Source organism: Eremothecium cymbalariae, chromosome 1, assembly GCF_000235365.1.
Source record: "Eremothecium cymbalariae DBVPG#7215 chromosome 1, complete sequence".
Taxonomy (NCBI): Eukaryota; Fungi; Ascomycota; class Saccharomycetes; order Saccharomycetales; family Saccharomycetaceae; genus Eremothecium; species Eremothecium cymbalariae.
Window position 1 is genome coordinate 1,028,461 of NC_016449.1, and position 25,043 is coordinate 1,053,503.

Genomic DNA, 25,043 nt, shown 5'->3' on the forward strand with positions numbered 1-25,043 from the left:
AGGCCCACCAATGCCCCTTCACGGATCGCAGTCCACCTCCCTAACAAATATAATTATAACAAACCTCGAACTTTACAGCCTAACCAGAACACCCCATATCTCTACAAATTACTACATACCAGCTTTTACTAATACTTCCTCAGCTCGTCCAGAACGACACTTGTTCTGGACGTCCAGTTTGGAGACCCGGTTTCCCCGTAGATAACTTTAATTAACCTTTTAAACCCTGAGACCCTTTCCCAACTTAAATCATGAGCATTCCCATTATCCATCCGGCATTTTAAGTGTGTTCCGTAGAGACGATTTCCGCGGACAGACAAATTTTCGATGCCGTTTACGAAAAGTGAAGAAAAAATCGAGCTCGTTTAACACAGAGAACCCTCGACGAAAGTTTTTATGCAGGCTCGAGCATCTGCGTACCAAATCATCGCGGTCGTTTAGCAAAATAACGTTTCCGTAGGCGAGGACCGATGCAGAATAGTAATGTCAGGAAATTTTTTAACAAGCAACTGAAAAGTAAGAGTTTTCGATGTAGGAAGGGATATATTCGTCGTAATTAATTGAATACTTGTTCTTGAATGTTATGCCCACCGCTGGGAATTAATTGAGTATTTAAACAGGGAAAGACAAATCCGTTTAATATTAAGTATAGGATATAAGCGAGCGATGGACTTAGTGTTGGAAGTTTGTGATTCTTATGTGTTTGATTCTTTGTATGCGAACTTGTTCCCTGTTCCAGCATCGAAGCAATGGTCGGATGGGTGGCCTGTAGGTCTATGGAATGGGGGGGGGGCCTGGAATGACAGCTCCACAGGATATTTTTCTAGGCTAGGTGCGATAGGGGGCAAGCCTCGAGAAGTGTACGGGCATCGGCCGTACCTTTTTGAGATGGGGGATTTAGCACATCAGTCTTTACTTCCTAGATACAATGTAATACGGCAAAGTGTTAGTTTATTCATTTTGGTGACAATATTTGGATGGCTGCTCTATCTTGGTGTTGCTACCTTTTCGTATGTTTTTATTTTTGATAAATCGGTTTTCAACCATCCACGGTACCTGAAAAATCAGATGGCTATGGAACTTAAACAGGCACTGAGCGCTATTCCACATATGGCGCTATTAACGATTCCGTGGTTTCTGCTGGAACTGCACGGATTTTCACATCTGTATATGGGTATTGATTATGCGAATTATGGATTGCACTATTTAGTGCTGGAATGCTTCACGTTTATACTTTTCACTGATTTTGGTGTGTATTTGCTGCACAGGTGGCTACATTGGCCTTCGGTGTACAAGCTTCTGCACAAAAAACACCACAAGTGGTTGGTATGCACGCCCTATGCATCACATGCGTTCCATCCCGTGGACGGTTATATCCAATCGCTTCCATACCACATGTATCCATTCCTGTTTCCGCTCCACAAAGTATTGTACCTCATCCTCTTCACTTTTGTTAATCTGTGGACTGTGATGATCCACGGCAGCGAGTTCCTCACCAATGACCCAGTAATTAATGGAGTGGCCTGCCACACTGTCCATCACCTTTATTTCAACTATAACTACGGACAATTCACAACCTTGTGTGATAGACTTGGGGGTTCGTTCAGACAACCCGATAAAGAGCTGTTCGATCCTAAATTGAAAAAGGACAGATCCGTGTGGGAGAAGCAATTGCAAGAAGTTGACAGGATGATTGAAATGGTGGACGGTGTTGGTGATGACAGAGTTTATGAATAGTATTTAGTTGTGCCACTACAAAGAAGACATCCAACCCTTAACCTTCCAATCTCATAGTTGTTTTCTTGCCTCTTCCCATCATTATTAATGCTAGAAGAGATCTATTATAAATTAATTTTACCAGTTCTACCAAATTCACTTAATTTACCAGTTCTACCAAATCCACTTAATTTACCAGTACTTTACTTCTATGTAATATTTTACTTACTTTAACATTTATTGCGTTTGCTCATCTCTCCTCCCACTGTTGCCAAGTAACTTCTCACTAACGCAGCGAACAGAACGGTAGCTAATAGGAAGGCTAGTTACGGGAGCGAGCTCCAAGACAATTCAAGTCAATATAGAATACATACAGCTTTAAATATATACTCCACAGTCAGCTCTATTGGAGTTGATCATAAGCCACTATTTTTGCCTTTTTAGATCATTCTCAGGCAACAAATCAAACCGGCACTAAGGATCGCGAGAAAAACAAAAAAGCTTGAAAAGTGCTTTATTGGAACAAACCACCGGCAAGTAGTTTTCCATGTAGCTATTCCAAATAAAAGATGAAGGCTGTTGACATAAATGACTGACCTGAATACCCCTAAAATTATCTGCACTACTAGATACGCCAGAATACAACTGCTGGAAGATAAAAGTGTAGCAAAATCTGTCAAAATAGAAAGCCAATGTGCGCCCCATGACGTGGAAACGGAACTGCGAATCCTTGAGTCTTGCCACCATCCACACATTATCCCTGTCCTGTCCTCAAAATTGGAGCAGGGCATTCTTGAAATAAGAATGCCCCACATCGAATTGGATCTTTACCAGTTTATGAAAAGCCATTACCGCACAAAACAACAACGGGCATATCTGGATTCTCTGCTATCTTTATCCGAGGGCGCATTGGCATTAGGTGGTGTTAAAATAAGAAAAAATCACTTGAGCATTGAACGTACCTTAAAAATAATTACTCAGATTGCAGATGCCATTGCTTACATTCATGATCTGGGCATTATCCACCGCGACATTAAGCCTCAAAACGTCCTCATAAACCCAAATACTGATCACATCTACTTAATTGACTTTGGTATCGCCTACGACACCACTCCTACCGCCCATCACAAATATAGCGAAACTGACAACAATAAGATCCACGACGTATCTACCTCCATATACAAGGCCCCAGAGCTCATGTTCAGTGTCCGCAATTACAGCCTCCCCGTCGACATCTGGTCCTTCGCCGTGCTCATCTCACAACTTTTCCAGGACCAAATCGAAACCAAATCTGCCTCCATACCCGCATTCGTCGACGATGGAAGCGAAGAACTCGACGCCGGAACCGACATCAGAGCAATCATGTCCGTCTTCCACCACCTGGGAATCCCCTCCCAACAGCAATGGCCACAAGTGGTCAAATACGGCAGCGGTGGCTTCGTCGGCATCTTCGGAACACAAGGCGATGGGAACTACATCTTCGAAAAACCTTGGCAAGATCAGCTCGCCCGTGTCGAACTAATGTTCCCCCGTTTAAAAGAAGTCCCACAATACCAACAACTCGCAAAACTCCTGCTCCACATGCTCCTCTTCGACACCGAAAAACGCATCACCGCAAACGAAACCTTCAAAACCTTACAATCCCTCCTTCCTCACCAATAAAACTCATCACACTTTCTGTCCTTCCGACTTACCGTCTCTGCCACCCTGACGCCCCCCTCCCCTACTAGCTACTACTTACATATTCCTTATAGCTACCCTTACTTACTCTCGAACCTGCATACTCCTCTCCCACTCTAAAAACTGATTGAGTTTCCGAACTCGCTCCAATTCCGCTGAAACAACAACAACCTGCCGCCGAACCCCATCATCAACACCACCACCCCGCTCCTGCGACCCCGGAGGCGAAGTCTTGAGTTTCTTCTGATGCCCAGAAATCGGTGTATTAGGCGACCGCTTGCTCATCACAACCAGCCACTATTCCTTATTTTTCCTTATAACACTCTACGTCTTCAAAACTACTGCTTTTTCCCTCCAAAAACGATGCAATCTATCTCGCCCCGCTCACACCCTCAAGTTTCCTTTCCCACGCAGAACAAAAACCAAAAACAAAACCAAAACAAAACTTCAACACTCCTACAAAAGAACAAATATAAAGGAAATCCAACTTTTACAATCCTCTTGCTCTCTATCTGCCCGTCACGCTCTCTCTGACCAACCTATCGCAAATTTCAATGCCCTTGTTTATCACTTAAAAAAATAAAACTATAAGCTCCTCTTCTCTCTCTCTCTCTCTCTCTCTCTCTCTCTCTCTCTCTATGAAAACACATACAACAACAAAGCTAACTAACTGAAACCAAAAAACCGTAAAGGAGAGAAGCCATGGCCGTTCTTGATGTTTCCGAACCGCCTCACGCCGCAGCAGCACGCCACAAGAAGAGCCAATCCGGGTAACGCCAACACCCACACCAACGGGAAATAAAGAAACGTGATCCCGGAGCTACACAGGAACCGCAGTGCGGCATTACGCTGTGGTTTGCGATTCCTGTGCAGGAACCTATTGTGATTTAGGTTGGCCAAGATTGGCCAGGTCATTGGCGTCCATTGTGTTTTTCTCCTTTTGGTTTTGGCCGGGGCGTTGGGCAGCGCAGGCATACGGTGCGGACGTATTGTTTGGTGGGCGGGGGCAGCGGCTACCGCGGCAGCATCCTCTTCTCTCTTTCCTCCTCGGTGCGAATACGAGGCACGTGACCCATACTCGGGGACGGCGCACGCACGTGCGTGCGCGTTTCTGAGCGAAAATGGGAACAATCTGTTTTAGGTTTCCGTATTATGCAAGATTTGAAAGCTCTTGCACTCTCGAGAACAATTGTGGTAACGATAGAGAGGAAAACAAGCGAGTGCAACGAGTTGCTGCGAGTTGCTGCGAGCTAGAGCTATAACAAAGCAGTGGGTTTGGGAAGCTTTGATACAGAGAGCCGGGCCCAGAGGAAGAAGAAGGCTGAAATGTTTGTTTGGGTTCGGATGGTCTGCAGGAAGTTGAGTATGGTGGAGAAGCGGATTAGATCCGTGTTGGTGCTTTCGGTCACAGTATCCCTTCTTTTCTATTATACGTTTGAGAATGAGATAGATATGTTGAATTCGTATGCAGAGACGGAGTTGCTGCCGCAGATTAGCCGGGGGAATGTGCATGGGGGAGGTGGCGGTGATGGGGTATTGAAGGATGAAGGGATTGGCCGTGGCATTGAGGATGGGGCCAGTGAACTGAGTGATGTGGAGACGGTGGTGCAGAAGAATCGGTATTTCCCGTTACTTTTGGAGCATTGGGAGATGTGGGAGTCGGAGGTAGCGAGACCTGCACTGCCGAAGCAGCTGAACTACTGGACGATTCTGCCCAAGGTGTTTCTCAAGACGGGCGGTGGCGGGGTTAAGCAGGATGAGGACCGGACGCTTGTGTCGCGGGGAGTGGTGCAGGCGGACCATGATGGGGCAGGGACGGGTGAGGACAAGATGAAGCTGGCAGCGATAAAGGCCGTGTTTGACAAAGATTGGGAGCTGTATAAGCAGTCTGCATGGGGCCACGATTATGTACGGCCTCTGTCGCGGGCGGCTACGGATAGCACGCATTTTGCAACCACGATGATTCTGTCGCTTGAGGCACATTACCTAATGGGCGCGCAGGATGAGGTGTCACATATTCTAGAGTATCTTTCGACGTTCAACTTTGAGCTGGGGGGGTTGCCTGCCCAGTGGAAGGCAACCACAGATCCCACACTGGGCGCTCTGCTGGGTGCCTACGAGCTAATACAGAACCCGATCCTGTTAGAGAAAGCGGAGGAGCTGGCCAATATAATCATACATGCATTTGATACACCTCCATTTGTTCCCCTGGTGCCATTCGACGTCCACTCACCATTAAGAAACCGGTACCCTTATCGCAGAAGTGCTGTGGCAGAATTAGCTGGGGTGAGCGTTGAATTCACTCGGCTCACTCAGCTAACAAAAAACCCAAAATACTTCAATGCTGTCTATAATATGTACTCCATGGCCCGTAACTCCAACGGTCATTTTGACCTTCCTGGCCTTATAACAGACTTTGTGGATCCTAGTGGTTGTGAACTTGCTACTATTGGTGATGACAACGCAGCTGCCGCGGGTATGAAGACTATATACAATGGCAAATACGTCAATTGCCTTTCTGTCAACGCATTCCAATACCCTGCAGGGACTCACAACACTGGGGCCGATAATGCCGTCTCAGATGCCGCATGGGTTCACGAAAATCGCGTAGAATATTATTCCTGGGATGGGCTGGAAGCTTGGTACAGAAGCTTGCTGGAAATGTCTCAATTGATAGTGGATCCAGAATTTTCGGAGAAATTTGGCAAAATGTTCACAGACGCTATGAATGCCATAATCAAATACATGCTTTTTGAACCAGCTCTCCCAAAACCCAACAGTAGCGAGAAGACCCCTCAGAGTCAAATCAGGCTGTTGAGTTCCGTGAGAACATGGTCTCACGACGAAGTACTGGAGCACTCGAATATTGTCAAAGTAATGCGGCAGTTTGATATGTCCTCCAAAAGTTGTTCCTTTCCTGGAATGTTAGCTCTAGCTTCCAAAGTCTTTCCAGAGTTTGAAACTCAATACATCACCGCGGCAAAAGAAGTGCTGGAAGGGTGTTTCCGGATCCACGATATCCTCGGCGTCATCCCGTCCAGCCTTCATTTGGATGTGTGCCCAGAGCCTGGCTGCTTCTTTGATAGCGATGCTAAACGTCAAAAAATAAAAGACGGATACTACAATGAAAACAATGGGAAAAAGGCAATAGTTGACGGTATCAAAATAACGCAGAGTTCCAAAGATAGGCTGCAGGATGACGATTCTGAGGAAGAGCAACAAGAGGCACAATACGTCTTTGTGGATGGGGCACTGCCATATACACTGAACCTAGAGTCTTGGGACGAAAACCGTCCTCTTTTCATAAATGCCTGGAATAATACGTACAACCTCGACAGCAATCTAGTAGAAAGCTTATTCTACATGTACCGCATCACCGGAGATTCCTCATGGAGACAGGTCTCCTGGAGCCTGTGGGAATCGACAATGAACAAACTAACAGAACATAGCGCTAAAGGTTATAAAGAATTAAAAACGTCGACTTACGAAGATGTCTTCCTAGATACCCGAGCAGATCAAATGCCCCCAGAATGGTTTTCAAAAACATTAAAGTACTACTATCTGATGTTCAGTAACGAGTCTCAGGTTGCAAACTTAAATGAATGGATCATCTCTTCTAAAGGAAATATGTTTCACAAACCCACGTAAATAAAAATAAATAAAAAGTGAGTTGAAAAAAATCGAAAAATCGAAAATCGAAAAAAACCTAAATAACTTGTATGGGGGTTTATTGTCAATAAAAGAAATATCAAATTTTCTATTAGAGGTTCCATAATTGTCTATCGATTAGTTAAATTAATACTTTTGAAGTTAACAACACTATTATTATCAATTATTACCAATTGGAGATATTGGGTGAAGCGTCTGTGAATGTCTTTCTAGAAAGTAGTTGTTTTATCTGTTTCACTTCCTTCCTCAATGATCCAACCTCCGCAGTCAAGTTATGAAGCATTTGCAATAAGTGCTCTTCCATAGGTGATATGGGTATGTTGCCATGGGGGTATTGCTGAGATGTAGTAGTTGTAACAGCTGTAAACGTCGGCGCCAAGGTGTTCTGCTGTTCTTGGGTGTACTGATCTTGCGACTGCGGAGCATTCAACGTTGCAGACGACGACGACGAAGATGACGAAGGCACCTGTTGCTCGCGGAGTATGATATTTCCCTCTGGGTTAAAGTCAAAGGAGTCTAAGAGAACCTTTAGTAGCTTGTCCAATTCGTCGTGTGGACGAGGGGGCAGTTGGGCAGCGAATCTTTTGCTAGTCTTTTTGTATAAGAGATTAAATCTATCTCTGCACTGTCTGGTATTTCTGGAGATGTGTGACTCTCGGTACAGCTGGTCGCTAATCCACTGCCAAAATTTGCGTCGAGGACTGGATATAAACTGTGGGTCCGTCAACTGATGTTTGCTGTCGATGAGGATGTGCAGCAATGAAACATCCTCGTGAGGTTTCCATGTAGTCCTGACGTACTTGGGTAACTTGTAGTTATTATTATTAGAAACGACTGTGTCTTGCTGTCTGCTTTGGGGTGAGGGTAGAAGTTGGGGAGCTGATACAGATTGTGGTGCAACCGTTCCAGCGTTGAACTGAGGTGTTGGTGCAATGGGCGACGACATCCCAGTTCTTGTGGATGCATTCTGAGGTGAAATATCGTGCGGATGTTGTACATGATGATTTGTTAACGGAGGCAATTTGATTGTTGCAGAGTGCTCGTATGGGACATTGGAACTGGCCGACGTACTGTTACTTCGGTAGGTGTTCAAAAGCAAATGATCCCTGTTCATGTGTGTGGTACGTTGTAATGGTTCTCGTCTATCGGTGCCAACTCAAACGACCGCGAATATTAAGGTCGACCGATGTACATATAAATGTATATTATGCACACATATACATATATCGTAATTCTATCCAAAAACCTCCTGCAACTTAAAATTCATCAAAAATTCAACAATTCAAAATCTTACAAACCTGGGGAGATAGACTCTACTATATATCAAAACTTCTAAATTACAATTTTTGTATATATATATATGGATATATAATATATTCCATTTTGTTTTTATCCTGTTTTATGCACACACACACACACACACACACACACACACACACACACACACACACACACACATATATATATATATATATATATATATATATATACCATTTAGACATATACACACACATTTGTACATATCTATGTGCCTAAACGTATACACATCCTTTTTGCATTTTTGCACATACTTTTTTCATCCAGACACTCATCAATATATTTGTATGCACGCCCAGAATAAAATAAAATCCTTCCTTTATCACTTCTGACAGACTCCCGTCTACTGCCCTCCATCCCTCCCGTATACGCTACTCTATAGCGCCCAAATAATGTCGGCCTGAACAACCATCCACCCTAAAGATTCTAAGCAAAATAGGCCGTAAAACATAAAGACAACCTACATAATAGTCACGCGATACACAACCCTAAATACAACAGCATAGATACACATCGGCAGACAATAATGTCTTGCAAAAGAAAAACTTCACCTATTCGCCCACCAAAAAAATCCGTAGAAAAATCTAGCACCAGCAGCTTTCGTTCTACTCACACAGACCAACCCCCTCGTCCTTCTCCATTCAATTGTATCCCACAAAAATTCCTTTGTATCTGCCTCGCTCCAATTTTGTAACACTTCTCTAAAGTCATTCTTAGTTCGTTAAACCGTCAATCTACCATTCCATCCATCGCCGCCGGCATCACCCTACCCATCGCGACAATATCCTGTAACTGTCATTACGCTATTACTGCTCTATTGCACTACGACTACCTCTACTACCACTGGTACCACTGCCCTACCACTATATGCCTTCAGACAACGAGACAGCCGTTCAGAATATTGCGTACAAATCCACATTCTTGCATGACTTTTCCCTAATATTCCGTCCGAGCGCGGAAGAACCCAAATTGACCACGATCTGTATGTGTCTTGGTTCTCGAGCGCTACATCGTGTTCTGCGCCGGCCAAAAGCTACAAGGTTTCAGAACAAGTCCACAAGTTCAATTGCAACTAGCCATGAAGATGCCGTAGGTTCGTATCGATTCAGAAACCTATTTTCCTTAGGTTCCTTTATCATCCTATGGTCTACAAGGCATTTAATGAGAGCGTAGCAAGCATGTCTCTGGGATATGCTCTAACGACACGGAAACGTTTGTACAACCGTACTTATCGGAGAACGAGAACGACAGACTTCACACATCACAATAGCATCATCAGAAAAAAAAGCTTTATGCATCCGTACGGATCGGAAGTGTCCATGTAGAACATGAACCTAATGGTGGACCCTGAATACGTGGAGTGTGGGTGGGAAGGCAGGTTGCAGTAGTGGTAGTGACGACGTTATGTATATTGTATATGAAGTAGCGATTATACAACTTTGAAGAACAGGTTAGAAGGGTGCAGAGTGGTGAGATAGATGATAGGCCGTAACATGAATTGCGATCCCGTTTCGTTTCCCGTCTTTTTTCTCCGTACCACAGATAATGAAATGAGCAACCATTAAGAGTACTATTGAGACTGGGCGGAGGACGAGTGGACGTCATTTACACGGGGAGGGGGTATTCGCCGGCCCACGAGTGGACTTCTTGGGCAAGCTTTTCTAGGGAAGGATGGTGCTCATCTACTTTGGCTTTGAAGTTCTTGAGTCTGTTAGCGTCTTGAGGTAACGATTGTTGTAGGTCACGTGCAAATTGAACTGCCTCATTGATGTAGTAGACAATCTTGGAGAAGTCCTCAGTACCCATACCTCTGGTAGTCATTGCTGGGGCTCCGATACGGACACCGCCTGGGACCAAGGCAGACTTGTCGCCAGGGATGGAATTTTTGTTTAGTGCAATATTGATTTTCTCGCAGACATATTCCACACGAGCACCATCTACGCCCTTTTCTTTTAGAGAGACTAGAACCATGTGTGAGTCGGTACCACCCGAGACTAGACGATACCCGAGTTTCTTGAACTCTACTTCTAAGGTTTTCGCATTATTGATGACTTGTTTCTGGTATTCTACGAATTCTGGTGTGACTACTTGCTTTAGGGCAGTAGCGAGCGCGGAGATTGTATGGTTGTGGGGACCACCTTGGTGCCCTGGGAAGACAGAAAAGTTAATAGGACCTTCCAAGTCGTACATAATCTCCTCTCCAGTCTTACGATTGACTGATCTGACTCCTCTTCTGAAGAAAATCATCGCACCCCTTGGTCCTCTTAGGGACTTGTGGGTTGTAGTCGTGACAACGTCGGCGTATTCAAAAGGCGATGGGATGACGCCTGCTGCAATTAAACCAGAAATGTGGGCCATGTCGACCATGAGGTAGGCACCTGCTTTGTCGGCAATTTCTCTCATACGCTTGTAGTCGATTAATCTGCAGTAAGCAGAAGTGCCTGCCACTAAAATTTTGGGTCTATACAGGATAGCATTTTTTTCCAATGTATCATAATCGATAATACCGGTTTCGTCGTCAACCCTGTATGGGAAAGACTCAAAATATGTTGAAACAGCAGATATTTTCCTGTTCTCAGTCTGATAGCCATGAGAAAGATGGCCTCCATCAGGCAAGAACAATCCCATCAATCTATCGTGCGGCTTCATTAGAGCTTGGTAAACTTCTAAATTCGCAGGTGAACCCGAAAGAGCCTGCACATTCACACCCCATTTATCAGGAGTAACACCAAAAGCCTCCAAGGCACGCTTCTGACACAACAACTCCATACGGTCAATGTGCTCATTACCACCATAATACCGTGCTCCTGGGTAACCCTCAGAATACTTGTTGCACATAGGCGTTCCAAGAGCGTTAAAAACAGAAGTCGACGTGAAATTCTCCGAAGCAATTAACACAACAGAATGCCTCTGCCTTTCAATTTCATCCCTGATGATCTGCTCCACCTCCGGATCCGTTTCACTTAACTGTGAAGACACTAATTTCTTGTGTGATTCAGATAAAGCATATACCATATTGCCAATATTATGAAAACCTTTTTTTGCCTCTGCTGTGGATGATGAGCCTAATAAACCTGCTGCAACTAAGATTGCTGCTGCTGTTGCTACTACTGCTATTAAGTCCTGGGTACTAATTTCAGACAATAGCCTCCTTTCAGTTCAATGCTCCTTCAAGTCTTTCACGTGTAATATATATATATATATCTTTTTCCTACTTTTGTATAATTTTTCTACTGACTCTTGCCAGTTACCAAATGTGCAATTGAAGAGGTAAAAGGTGGCGGATGACCCACGACCCCTTTGCGTTCAAAAACCGCCGTAGCAAAACCAGCTTAAAATTACTTTTCGCGTGCATCAAATATACTTTACGCTCACTGTACGGAAGCATCTTGCTGCACTGCGCTGAAATTCTCGAGACATCACATTGTTGCTTGCTTGACTCGAGCAAAAATAAAACAGAGTCAAAACAGAAGCGTGAAAACCATACCGTTTAATTGAATAGTATTTCGTAACAGTGCCTGAGTAGCGAGAGTAAGTAAAGTTAATCACAGTAAGGGGGGATGATTTGCTGGTACGAATATAGGTATGGAGGGGAGTACGCTCGAATGGGTTCGTTCGGTTCCTCGAGAATGACGTAAAACACCTGCAGTCGCAGAATAGAAAAAGTAGTTGAAAAAATGAAAAAATATGATGAATTCGTATTTGTTACATATTGGTATATAGTATAAGATTAGAAATAATAATAATAATAATAATATAATCGAGTATAATGGAAAATGGAAAATGTTCAGGAGAAAACAAGGACAAAAATGACATAAACTAATGTACAGATGAAAAAAAATCTTAGACATTGCCCACGGATGATGTGAACCGAGACGCCCCGGAGTTTTCTTGGAAATGGCCAAGAGATCAATAGCTGAGTAAAAACTTGAACAGAGAAGGGAAGCGGGCAATAGTGGCGCCATCCTCTGACCTCCAATTATCAGAAGTCGAACCTCCCAGTCGCAGCCCTAGCCACGGGCGCGCCACAGGAGGTTCTGCCTCACTCACCAAACTCGATGCTCGAAGTTTTTACTAGACTAGTCTCTGGATTTGCACACAGCTCGGTCCGCACAGGAGAACGGTTCACATAATAGTTGGTTATGACAACGTGGGTGTCTAGATAAACCCCGGAAATATAGAACAATACCTTGCTTGAAAAATTGGAAACGACATATATAGAATACACTGAGGAATCAAAAGCCGCGGAAGAGAATTTCTCGCGGGCTTTAACCTCAATCCATAGAGATGAAATCATCTAGTTCTAATGGTAATACACCTAACTGCGCTTCGGGCAGAAAGAATGAACCGATAATAACATGGAGAAGAAGACCCAAGCTGTATCCTTCGATATGCTACTTGCAAAAGTGTTCTGATGATATACCCATCCCCATGAGTTGCTTTGCTTTATAGGAAACAAAAACGAAAAACCAAAAAAAATCAACGCCGAGAGCTCTACTTCCAGTCGACGTTAAGACGTTGATTTTCAAACTAAAAAACACTTCAGAACACCCAGAATATGCGCATACATGGAACAACCTGGCGGGCTTCTAACAAAAAATCTCCATTAGTAAAAGAAATTAAAATCGGTATCATTCTTTCCACTGGACAATCTCGGCTGGATTGCGCCAATGGTCAAGGTCCAAAGAACTATCAGTCAACTCAAATGGTTCGCTAATGTCATCCTTGAAGATATTACTACCCCCTAATGGGTAGTTGTGGGATTGTGTTAACAATAGGTTCCAAGACTCATTGTTAGCCTTGCTCCCGGAAAATACTCTTGGGTCCGAGTCCTCGAATACAGAAAATGAAGGGTGGTGATAGTTGGCACCGCCGACGTATGAATAGGAATCCGTTGAAGTGGATTCGGGTTTCACCGCATCGTTTGCATTTTCTATAATAAAATCGCGACGCTCGAAACGTGAATTTTCACCGCCAACGATAGTAGTGCATGGAGACCCTGGAGTAGTTCCAGAAATACTAGGACTCTTCACTATGGGAGTGGTCGCAGAAGACAAGGCAGAAGTGGAAGCACTGCTACTTTCAATATTCGCGTCCTTCTCATATCTTTCCAAATTGTCGTTGTCTTCCACTGAACCTGAGAAGGAGGCATTGGCCTCGGGCGACGTAGAAGGGTCGGCCTTGACAACCGCCTCGTACTCAGTAACAGCTCTGCGTAATTCCGGATCGCCTGTAGACTCTACAAGCTGACCTAGATTAACATGAGACATTATCCTCTCCAACAAAGAACATTTCCTCTCTAAATACATGAGATGAAGTCTCTTCTTCTCGCGCGACTGATGAGCCGCCTTCCTATTTCTAAGAATCCTTTCGATCCTCCTCTGCTCCTTCTCTTCTTGTGTCTTGGCCCGCTTCCTTGGGGGAAGCGTCGACTTAAAATTGGCTGGTATATCGTTAACTGTATGGCTCATTATATGACTGCAGAGTAAAAAACTCCAATTATTGCTTTTTTTTCTTTCTTCAATAAAATCAAAAAAAGAACCAACCTCTAAAATATCAGGGTGGTAGTCTGTATGTGTGTGTGAGGGGGGGATGGGTAACTTTTTAGTTTGAACTCTTCAATAAAACGTCGTAAACTCTGGAAGGAATAGATAAACCTATCTCAAAGTCCCAATTCAAAAACGATAGACGCCCGTACTGTATCTTCTACTCTCTGAAGTCGAAAAAAACTATTGTATTAAATATATTTTGTCCAAATATCAGCAACCAAAAAAGACTTTCTCCCTCTCCTTTATATATTTATCATCTGATCCATAAATAGACCGTTTTTGTCGACGCCTATTTTTTTTATTTTTCTCGAGCATGAGACAGTACCTCTCGGATCTACATTATGTACGACGGGGCTTTGCTCGAGACAGGAAGGTGTTGCATGCAGGCTCTGTATGTGGACTGTGAGATTTCCATTCTCGAACAAATTTGTCTCTGCGTGGTTTTCTGCGTGAATTCTTTACTCGAGTGCATATTTTTCCCGTGCGGGCGAAAGTGTGGATTGATTGATGATACCTTTCATATTTTCCGCATACCAATCAACGCACCCACAGCGGATGGGGAAGGGATGATGATGGTAATGGTGGTATGGTTATGGTACTTGTTACCATGGCGGGGGAGACCTATTGTACGAGGGGGCTGGGGCACGTGTTGCCGTGCGGTGTTCGGGTGTCTTTTCCGGCGAACTATGGTGCGTCTGGGCCAAAACCCCCACTACGCTCTGCATCTTCTTCTCTCTTGGCCGCCATGTATAGATAAATAACCAAGGCATATTTTTCTTGGACTTTGTTGACATTCCGGATCCAACGGTTCTATTTTGGTTTCGTTTGCAAGGGAGATTTGTACGTGGAAGAGAGATTTTACGGAGGATTTCTATGTGTCAAGTTAATCTGCGTCTACTATGCAGCTCCCTCATTAGGGAAACTCTTTTGACGTATGACAAAAGAGGTATTACGGGCCTCGAAGTGCTTTTTTTAAGCCACTGCAGTTGCGGTTATTTTCTATGTTCAAAAGGACCGCAGGTGATATGCAGCGCATAAAGGTCGTTTGGAACGATGATGGCTAGATTGAGGTTTTTGATATATTAAAAAAAAAGGATCATCATCTGCAGGTTGTAATAATAAAACAAAAATAAACACTAATAAACTAACATACAACTAGGAAATCACAGCTACAGATAAGGCTGTGGAGGAGTAGAATGTTGTATAGTTGTTTTCTTTTTATTTTGTTTCTGTGAGCAATTAATTAAAATCTCCATAGCAGCAAGTTGTAGTATAGCTAGAAGTAAAAAACACGGTTGTGAGGGATAGTTTTGAAGGGTTATGCTATAGATGGTTGAAGTACAGCCGTCTTGGTCTTCTGGTGATGGAAATATTGAGGGGGGGGGGCGTGATGCAGGCATGTGTGCAAACAGGCAAGCGTGCTACAGTCTGGGGGAATGAATGATGCGATGGCTGCATTTGGGTGATGGCCATTTGTTTATGTGATCAAAAAATATTTGTTTATTTGTTTGTTTTTTGTTGTTTTAGGATTAATGTACGATAATGAAGGAGATCTAACAAGCCCGGTTAAATGCTAGTTTATGTCGATCCCTCAAGCCTTCTTTTCTTAATTGGGCAATCAGCCACACAGAGTTCGGAACGATCGTTGGCAACCGAAGAAGATTGAGTAGTAGTTTGTAGCTTCGCATCTTTAACGAGATCTTCGTTATTTCCGTCAGTTGCATAGGAGGAAGAGGAGGAGGAGGGAGAGGATGTGCATTTCATCTTCTCTTGCACCTTGGAAGCGACAAAGTTCCTGGTTTCCTCGCTGGACTTTAGATAGTGTTGCTGATACCAACTCAGTTGATTGATGCTTTCTAAAATATCGCTCTTCGCTGTATGCGCACACCGTTTTCTGTCCATGACCTTTTCAAGAGCCGGGTTGTGTCTACGACACACCTCCATTATAGATGACACATCGATCAACCTGTAGAAAAGGTGCTCAACCACCTTGGGAAAATCCTTCAACATAAACAGTCTATCCATATGGACGCTGTTCCCTGCAAGAATCCCTTTACGAGGTTCTGGAATGTATTTCTTAATGTATGCCAGTAACTCTTCCTCAACTTGTTCCCGAGTTTTCTTCGACTCTAGCACCTTAGCCGTAAGTCCACTATTCCCATGTTGCTCGATACACCATTCGTTCATGCTATCTAATACCGCCTTATCGTAGTGCACCACGCTTTCATACCCCTGCGAGTCCACAATGCCCAAATTTCCATCCGTGATTATGCAACAGACCTCAATAATTTGATCGCTGGTATGATCTAGACCTGTCATTTCACAGTCGATCCAGACGATCGGCTTGAATAGAGATTTTACAGTGGCTTTAGCATCCATCTCCTTACTTGCTGCAGCCTCTGCACGTGTGGATGCATCGGATGTGGATCCAGAAATGGCTGTTGCCGTTGTTGCTGCCGCTGCTGTTGCTGCTGCTGAAGATCTTTGGCGAACGGCTGGCACTGCTTCTTTGGATCCATTTTCACCTACTTTCAACATATTAACCTTTTCTACGCTTCGCTTTTTCAAGCTAAGATATGGATTATACAACAACTTTTCCTGCTTGTAATTCACAACTGTACTGCTAAAATATCTTTTAACTGCCAAACTTCTGCCAAAGCTAAAAAATCTCAACATAAAGAAAGAAGGGGGGGGGAGCTATTATTAGGCTTATCTACCCTATATCCTACCGTCTCTGTCGCGCTGTCTGTCTCTTGCTGTCTGTCTCTCTCATCAGCAGGCAGAGAGAAAACCGTCTAAGCTGAAAATTCCAGAAACTCGCCCGGCTTCCGGACGGCCTCTGCCTAAGAACCCCTTCTAGGCCGGACCCCAGGCGGGGCCCGGTGGCCCCAGTCCGCCCCAGGACCGCCAAGCTACACAAACAAACTTCCTACTTCTCCTTCTATAGAGATCAAAACACCACAAAACAAGGTAAGCCTAATCTCCAGAAATATGAAAGACTTCAGACCGTAATAGTCGTAGACACATAGACATACATATTTAGACAAGGTTAGCTGCACGAACGATGGTCGTGTCGCTATCCCCACTGCTCAAGCTTTGTATCTGTATCTATCTCTATTAGTTATTAATCCGTAAGATTTTGTGTGGGAGCTAAAACCATATACAGATAGGGTTCGTGACCTTTTCCCGGTCTTGCTAATCCTACCCCCCTTTTAAAATTAACATTTCTGTTATCCTGTAACGAACACAAAAGAGAGGCTGGTGTGAAACTGGTAATAGAGAGAGAGGTAAGAGACGAGTAACGAACGTGAAGTGCAGAAGGGAAAGGGGGTTTTTACATGTGCTGAAAAGGAAGGGAAAGGTTGTAGAGCAGTAGTCATAATCTGAATATTATTTTAATAATCTAGCCTTTTTTTTGTTCGTGTGGTAAATATACCCTGAAAGATAAGAAGGAGGTAATCAAGCATGGCTGTTAGGTTAAACATGCTACAGCGGACGATATCTCCGCCGTTAAGCCCAGGTACATCGGAGCACCGAGATCATAGTGATGTTGATACAGAGTCATCTAGTTCGTCTTCGAATTCGTCGGTGAACTCAATGAACTATCTGCAGTATCTTGAAAAGGCAACGGCGAAGAATCCATCGGTTTTGTTGGAATTGGATCTAGATGGGAATGTGAAGTATGTTTCTCATGTGTGGGAATCTGTTGTCGGGACCAAATGTGTTGAGATTGTGGGGCGTCCTATTTCCGATATTATTATTGGGAGCGAACAGGACAAGATGGTATTCCAGAAGGCATTGTCGATGATGTGTCAGGATGATCGTAGCTATAGTGTGAGATTTCTCACAAGGTTACGGGTTCCTAAGGATGGCGGGACTTATGCCACAGGTGACAACAGGGCAGATAAAGTCGATGAGAACGATGATTATGACGAGGTGGGGGTTGGAGTTGGAGTTGGGAATGGGAGTGGAAATGGGAATGGGAATGGAACTGGTGGTGGCTGTGGTGGTGATTCTGATAACGACGACGACGGTACTGGTGCTGGTGATCGTGAAGAGATGGCAGAAATAGAGGTTCCTGTCATGAGTGTATTGAAAGAGGAGGTGCTGCTCGACCATGTGGGTCTTATACAGAGTAAGGATGTCATTGAATTAGAGGCGCAAGGAACAATAATTCATGACAATAGTACCAACGGCGTTCCAACTTACTCCATGTGGATTTTGAGGCCGTTTTATGAAATTGATGAGTTAGATGACTTACCGCCGGACTTCGTGAAGCGGCTAGGGTTTGGCGCAAAACTCTTTTCAAATTATCTTCAGCGGATAGAGGAGATGGGGATCTTGGATGAAAATGACTTACCCACTCCCAAATCTGAATTGTGTCGCGTATGTGAGACTTTGGTCCCCGCATGGTGGTTGGAAACTCATTCTCGCATGTGTGTTTGTGAACACAGAATAGAGAGCACTGTACAGTTAATACATGACGAGTTAGTGGAACTCAAGCGATTATTGGATGGCATAATTAGGTCTATAAAATACAACGAGTCTATTGTTACAGAGTACAAGGGCTTGCCTCTTCCAAAAGTAGAAGACAGTCCAAATATCTCGGATTCTCATCTATCATCAGCCTCTTCATCTTCTGACTTGAACGTTAACCCATTTAAAAGAACATCTACTTCCCGAAAGAATTCAAGTTCTATTTTTCAGAGCATTAAATTTCCATTCAAATCATTATCGATGCTCAGTGACCTATGTGAAGACGCGATAAATATCAACACAAGTGAGCTTTTAACTAATGATTCACAACTAACAGACTCCCCCTATGGTATGTTCCACATGCAATCTATAAGCTATCGTTTTTCTCCAAATACAAAAAATAATATCGACCACGTTATATCATGGGATGCCCATCTTGATGTTAGCGATCCTGCCACCAACCAACTTTATTTTGATACCATCAAGTTAGTGAGGAGAAAAGTGGAGTCTGTACTAAGGTTGGATAACGCCATGATGCATTCGTTGAAAATAAAAAACGAGGTCGATAATCAGGTAGTACAGTTGATAAAGGATAAAATCGAAAGCAATAAAATTAACTTGCAAGATGATCAGGTATTAGATAATGTACGAAACCCGAATATCATTGCTGGAACAACAACGTCTGCAACATTAACTGCAACATCGACATCAACATCAACCTCAATATCACAGTCGCTGTTCCCACCTTCTCCAAGCCCGTCTTCTAGAATAGCTACACCGGTACCACAGAGACCTCAAAGCAGAATCCTTACAGAAAATTACATTGGTTCCGAACCTATTCCTGATCTAAAATCCGTTATGAGCGTTGGTGTGCCGTCTTTAGAATATACTTCGAGGTCCAACTCAGGATCACACCCTTTATCAAGGTCTATTACTCCTAGGCAATCGGTCCCTGAACATTCTCGTAATAATTCATATCCTTTGACTTTAACCACAACCAGTACAACTATATCTGGTGCTCCCTTAGAATCTAAAACGAATAATGTTAGTACTCCAAGGGCTTCCATCACACAACAAACGAACCTGCCTAAACTGAATACAATAATGAACTTAACTCCAAGGAAAGGATCACCCCTGTCATCTGTAGGAATGAATACTCCTCTATCGTCCATCCAAAGGAAAAGTACAGTTAAGAGTATTGGAGAGAGGTCGCCAATGTCATCTCCATTTATGGTAGGTACAGATTTTCTATCTCCAGATACATATTTAGCGTCTGCGGCTGCACCTAAACCTCCCCTATCACCATTGCTTTTAGCCACCAATCAAGCAAAGGCACCAACTCCTTCCATTAAAGATTATGATATTATTAAACCCATCAGTAAAGGTGCCTATGGAAGTGTATATTTGGCGTATAAAAGAATTACCGGTGAGTATTTTGCCATCAAAGTGTTGAGAAAATCGGACATGATTTTAAAAAATCAAGTAACCAACGTAAAATCTGAACGTGTGATTATGATGGTCCAAAGTGAGAAACCTTATGTTGCTAAGCTATATGCAACTTTCCAAAATAAAGAAAATTTATTCTTGGTAATGGAATATCTAAGCGGAGGTGACTTGGGAACATTAATTAAAATGATGGGGAATTTACCCGATAAGTGGGCAAAACAATATATTAGTGAGGTTATCATAGGAGTGGATGATATGCACTCTAGTGGTATTATTCATCACGACTTAAAACCAGAGAATTTTTTAATTGATTCTAACGGCCATGTGAAACTGACAGATTTTGGGCTATCTAGAATGGGATTGATTAGGCGTCACAAGAAACAGCACAGGAGACATTACACTTTACCAAATGTCACTACCAAATCAAGACATAATAGTTTAACACCTGAAGAAGCGGGAAGTGGGGAAGGAAGTGGTTCGGGAACAAGCACTGCTACACCCACAAATTTGCTGGAGGGATTAATCGTGAGTAGGAGGGCAGAAAGGTCTGATTCGATCTCAAGTTCACGCTCGCAATTGGATGCACAAACATTGCATAGAACTGGCTCCCAGGTTTCCTTTTCAATGATAGATATATCAAGATCAGGTACCCCTCCTCCCCCTTCAAATCTGCAACTGCCATTACAACAGACTCTTCAGCCTCCAGCCTCACAACAACAGCAACAGCAGCAACAACAACAACAACAACAACAACAACAACAACAAACTCCTATATTGGTTGCACCACCAAGCAGTAGTAGCCTACCAAAACGGAATGCGTCGGTGGTATCTTTCGATACTTCCGATACTTCTCGTGATTTAGCCCTATTCAATCCTGATGAGGATAGTAGTAAAAGATTTTTTGGCACCCCTGACTATCTATCACCAGAAACTATTTTGGGTACGGGAGAAAGCGATTGTTCAGATTGGTGGTCTGTCGGTTGTATTCTATTCGAGTTTTTGTTGGGCTATCCTCCATTTCATGCACCAACTGTTGAAGAAGTGTTCAAAAACATTTTAAATGAACAAATTGATTGGCCTACCTTCCCTAATAAGGAGACAGAGCTTGAGTATCTTACACCTGAAGCCAAGGATTTGATCACTAAGTTATTGGTGTTCAACCCAGAGGAACGTCTTGGTGCCAATGGCGCACAAGAGATCAAATACCATCCTTATTTTAAAGGTATTAACTGGGATAAAGTTTATGATGAGGAAGCTTCTTTTGTGCCTTCTTTAGACAACCCAGAAGATACAGACTATTTCGATTTGCGGGGCGCAGAGTTAGATGAGTTGCTGCGGGATAATTATGGTGAGGACGACCTCCATAACGACTGTATATTGAATACACCAACCCAATCATTTAGGACAGATAAAAAACAAGCGAGTAATCACAGTAGTGGAAATAGCACACCCATACCGAAGATGAGTATTGCGTCAGTTTTTGACTCGTTATCCCAAGAAAACGTTAGCGGTAGTAGTAACACCAGTTCCCAAACACTGAAACACATACCTTTGGCTATCCCTCCACACTTAAGGGAACGGAGGCCAAGCAAATTGAATGACATGCAAACGGAATTTGGCTCTTTTAGCTACCGTAATATAAGCGCATTGGATAAAGCAAATAAAGATACCATTAACAGATTGAAAAGCGAGCATTATTCAGACCATATTCATACAAGAGGATCGCCTAGCTCGCTGTCAAGTTCCTCTTCAGAAACCTCTACCAAGCTAAAACCTGCGAATCCTGGATCATCAGCCTCATCTCCTATCTGTTCAATGCCTGTAGGTGGTAAGGTACCATTTGGTAGATCGGGTTCTCCTCAAATGGTAAGGACAAACTCTCCAAGTAGAAGAAACAGCACAGAACAAACAACCAGTGCTTCCAATTCGTCAGTAATAACACAAAGAAGACATACATGGGACCAGCACTCCTCTTTGGAAGTAGATTACCAAAATTCTCCAAGCCCTTCTATCACTAAGTTCAAGTCGCCGCTTTCTCCAACTCAGAACATTGGAACTTCGAGGTCAAGGATGCATTCCAGAACCTCATCGCAAAGAACGAGTATCAGCGAAATATCCATGGAAGACGATGAACGCCAGGCTGCCCTCTCCAAAGTCAACACATTGAGAAGCCGCAGACGTAGTGGTCGTAAAAGCTCATCTGGGATTAGCGATGTTGGCTACAATATGGATGTATTGCTCTGTGAACCTATTCCTATTCATAGATACCGTTTGGCTAGAGACTTGGAGTTGCTTGGTTGTTCTGTAGTAGCAGTTGGTACTGGAGACGAAATAGTCAGGCGTGCCACAAGTGGTGTCAGGTTCGATCTAATCATTACCACCTTAAAATTGCCCAAAATAGGAGCTATTGACATTGCGAGATTACTAAGGCATACTACAAGCATAAACTGCAACACTCCAATCGTTGCTGTTGCTGTGAATTATCACGATGTTGGGAGCAATATATTTGATGATGTCTTAGAAAGGCCGATAGGTGTGGAACAGTTGAGAAAAATGGTTTCCAAATATGCTTTATTAAAGTCACAACAGCAACATGAGGACACTATCCTGAGTGATCAAGATATTTAAACAAAAGAATCAATGCTGCCCATAATAAATAATATGTGGTTGGAATTTTCTTTCTAGGTTTAACTAATGTGTCTGTCTATATGCGTATGTGTCCTTAATTTTGAATAGCTGCTGCTTGTGACGTTTTCATTAATACCTATCATACTATTTATATCTTACGAAATCGTTGATATACTATGCTTCAACAATTATCCTTTATACAGCTTATGAAAAAGAGCCCGGTAGCTTCTAGCCTTTTAGACTGACAGCCGTAATCGCTTTTGTAGATAGACTGTTCCTATTTGAAGCTGTGACAGCCTGTTGTATTGTCACCTGACAATTACATTATGATCCACACAAACATTGTACGACTTAAGATAAACCATGAACGCGCGCAACCATTTGAAGCGAATTCTTAGAAACTACAGTATCCAAAATTTGCAACGTTCATTTGCAGGTAGCTATAACCTCTTTCTTGTATTAAATCTGCTTATGGCGACGATCTTGAGGATTAGCTTGCTTAAAGAAAGCTGATTATAAATATCTCCTTGTACGATTACGAATTGTTCGTCACGTGCTTTTCTCTTTTTAACAAAAATTTTGTTTGGATCTAAATGAAAGAAATGACCTTTCTTTGTAGCATTACATCGATAAAATAGCTTCACGTTTAATTGATAACCTGAGAAATAGCACCTCAAGAGATGCCTACTATATCTGTGTACAAGCAGCAATTATTTGATTTATTGGGTAGGAACTATACAAATGAAGAGTTTGATGAACTCTGTTTCGAATTTGGCATCGAGCTAGATGAAGACACTACTGAAGAAGCTTTGAAAAACGGCCAAGAACCAGAATATAAAATTGAAATTGGTGCTAATCGTTACGATCTGTTATGTATTGAAGGTATTGCTCAGTCGTTGAACGAATACTTGGGTAGAGAAAAGGCACCAAACTATAAGTTAACTAAGCCAACTACTAAGTTGTACGTTGATCAGTCAACCGAACAGATCAGACCTTATGCTGCTGCCGCAATTTTAAGAAACATCAGTTTCAATAAAAGGTCTTATGATTCCTTTATTGCACTGCAGGAGAAGTTACATGCTAATTTGTGCAGGAACAGAACTCTTGTGGCTGTGGGTACTCATGATTACGACACCATCCAGGGCCCATTTCACTATAAAGGGCTTCCCCCAAGGGAATTTAAATTCATTCCTTTGAATCAAACCCAAATGTTAACTGGAGCAGAAGTTATTGAACTATATAAGACCCCAGCACAGAAGAACAACCTGGGTCGTTATGTTCACATTATCGAAAACTCACCAGTATACCCCGTTATACTTGATTCAACCAACTTAGTTTGTTCTTTACCCCCAATAATTAATTCAGAGCACTCGAAAATAACTTTGAACACTCGTAACGTGTTCATTGAAATTACTGCCACGGATAAAACAAAGGCAGAGATCGTCTTAAACCAGTTGGTGGCCATGTTTTCTCGCTATTGTGATGAAGCTTTCACTGTTGAACCTGTGGAAGTAATTTCCATTCACAACAATGAATCTCGTATCACTCCTAACTTTGAACCCAGAAGTATGAATGTGTCTGTAAATTACATCAATTCCACATTAGGTTTGACAGATTCACCTGAACAAATCTGTGGCTATTTGAAGAAAATGTCTTTGCATGCTGTACCAGTGGCAGGAGATGAAGATCAGCTTGAGGTCACAATTCCAATAACCAGACCTGATATTCTTCATCCTTGTGATATCCTTGAGGATGCTGCTGTTGGTTATGGTTACAATAACTTGCCAAAGCAGGAAAAAATTTCTAATGGGAACTTTATTGCTGCGCCATTGCCCATAAATAAGGTTTCTGATATCTTCAGACTTGCTTCTTCTCAGGCCTCTTGGTTAGAGGTAATGCCATTAACTTTGTGCTCTCATGACGAGAACTTTAAATTTTTGAGAGTTAAGGATGATAGCTCACTGGCTGTTAAATTAGCAAATCCGAAGACTATTGAATACCAAGTTGTTAGAACTACCTTGTTACCAGGTATATTGAAGACAGTCAAGGAAAACAGGAAGCAATCCCTGCCTATCAAGGTTTTTGAAAGTGGTGACGTAGTCTTCAAGAATGAGATTTTGGAAAGAAAAGCATTTAATGAACGACATTGGGCGGCCGTATACGTTGGTAAAAACTCTGGATTTGAAGTGATTCAGGGCTTGTTGGGCAAAATCATGCAAACTTTCAGAACTCAATGGGTTGCAGATTATGGAAATGCGGCTACTGGTAGAGGCTACTGGATCGAAGAAGATGATTCACTGCCAACATTTTTCCCAGGGAGAGGTGCAGTAGTCATGTTCAGATCTAGAGAAGGTGAGACCGCAAAGAAAATTGGTCACCTAGGAGTTTTGCATCCTGAAGTCATGAACAATTTTGAAATCCCATACGTTGGTTCCTATGTAGAATTGAATTCTGAAGTTTTCTTGTAAATTTTTGGTTCACCACTAAATAGCTTCGATAAAACGTAGGCTTAAGATATACAAATTTAAATAGAAAATTATCGTACTTTTTTTCTGACTAGTT

General features: G+C 42.8%; 9 protein-coding genes across 9 annotated transcripts; 5 read left to right on the forward strand and 4 right to left on the reverse strand.

Annotated features, from left to right (window-relative positions):
• Positions 1–666: 666 nt before the first annotated feature.
• Positions 667–1,737, forward strand: ERG3 (C-5 sterol desaturase; the record flags this gene model as incomplete). The annotated part of the gene is made up of 1 exon (XM_003644494.1): positions 667–1,737. The coding sequence occupies one exon, from the start codon at positions 667–669 to the stop codon at positions 1,735–1,737; it is 1,071 nt and encodes a 356-aa protein (XP_003644542.1).
• Positions 1,738–2,304: 567 nt separating this feature from the next.
• On the forward strand, positions 2,305–3,378 carry CAK1 (cyclin-dependent protein kinase-activating kinase CAK1; the record flags this gene model as incomplete). The annotated part of the gene is made up of 1 exon (XM_003644495.1): positions 2,305–3,378. One exon carries the CDS (start codon positions 2,305–2,307, stop codon positions 3,376–3,378), a length of 1,074 nt encoding a protein of 357 aa, XP_003644543.1.
• Positions 3,379–4,722: 1,344 nt separating this feature from the next.
• Positions 4,723–7,044, forward strand: MNL2 (putative mannosidase MNL2; the record flags this gene model as incomplete). The annotated part of the gene is made up of 1 exon (XM_003644496.1): positions 4,723–7,044. One exon carries the CDS (start codon positions 4,723–4,725, stop codon positions 7,042–7,044), a length of 2,322 nt encoding a protein of 773 aa, XP_003644544.1.
• A 187-nt stretch (positions 7,045–7,231) lies between these two features.
• On the reverse strand, positions 7,232–8,179 carry RPI1 (Rpi1p; the record flags this gene model as incomplete). The annotated part of the gene is made up of 1 exon (XM_003644497.1): positions 7,232–8,179. The coding sequence occupies one exon, from the start codon at positions 8,177–8,179 to the stop codon at positions 7,232–7,234; it is 948 nt and encodes a 315-aa protein (XP_003644545.1).
• Positions 8,180–9,987: 1,808 nt separating this feature from the next.
• Positions 9,988–11,397, reverse strand: SHM2 (glycine hydroxymethyltransferase SHM2; the record flags this gene model as incomplete). Its single annotated transcript, XM_003644498.1, has 1 exon — positions 9,988–11,397. One exon carries the CDS (start codon positions 11,395–11,397, stop codon positions 9,988–9,990), a length of 1,410 nt encoding a protein of 469 aa, XP_003644546.1.
• A 1,616-nt stretch (positions 11,398–13,013) lies between these two features.
• HAC1 (transcription factor HAC1) lies at positions 13,014–13,853 on the reverse strand (the record flags this gene model as incomplete). Its single annotated transcript, XM_003644499.1, has 1 exon — positions 13,014–13,853. One exon carries the CDS (start codon positions 13,851–13,853, stop codon positions 13,014–13,016), a length of 840 nt encoding a protein of 279 aa, XP_003644547.1.
• Positions 13,854–15,509: 1,656 nt separating this feature from the next.
• On the reverse strand, positions 15,510–16,607 carry REX2 (Rex2p; the record flags this gene model as incomplete). Its single annotated transcript, XM_003644500.1, has 1 exon — positions 15,510–16,607. The coding sequence occupies one exon, from the start codon at positions 16,605–16,607 to the stop codon at positions 15,510–15,512; it is 1,098 nt and encodes a 365-aa protein (XP_003644548.1).
• A 789-nt stretch (positions 16,608–17,396) lies between these two features.
• Positions 17,397–22,481, forward strand: RIM15 (protein kinase RIM15; the record flags this gene model as incomplete). The annotated part of the gene is made up of 1 exon (XM_003644501.1): positions 17,397–22,481. The coding sequence occupies one exon, from the start codon at positions 17,397–17,399 to the stop codon at positions 22,479–22,481; it is 5,085 nt and encodes a 1,694-aa protein (XP_003644549.1).
• A 680-nt stretch (positions 22,482–23,161) lies between these two features.
• On the forward strand, positions 23,162–24,949 carry FRS1 (phenylalanine--tRNA ligase subunit beta; the record flags this gene model as incomplete). The annotated part of the gene is made up of 1 exon (XM_003644502.1): positions 23,162–24,949. One exon carries the CDS (start codon positions 23,162–23,164, stop codon positions 24,947–24,949), a length of 1,788 nt encoding a protein of 595 aa, XP_003644550.1.
• Between the last annotated feature and the right edge of the window lie 94 nt (positions 24,950–25,043).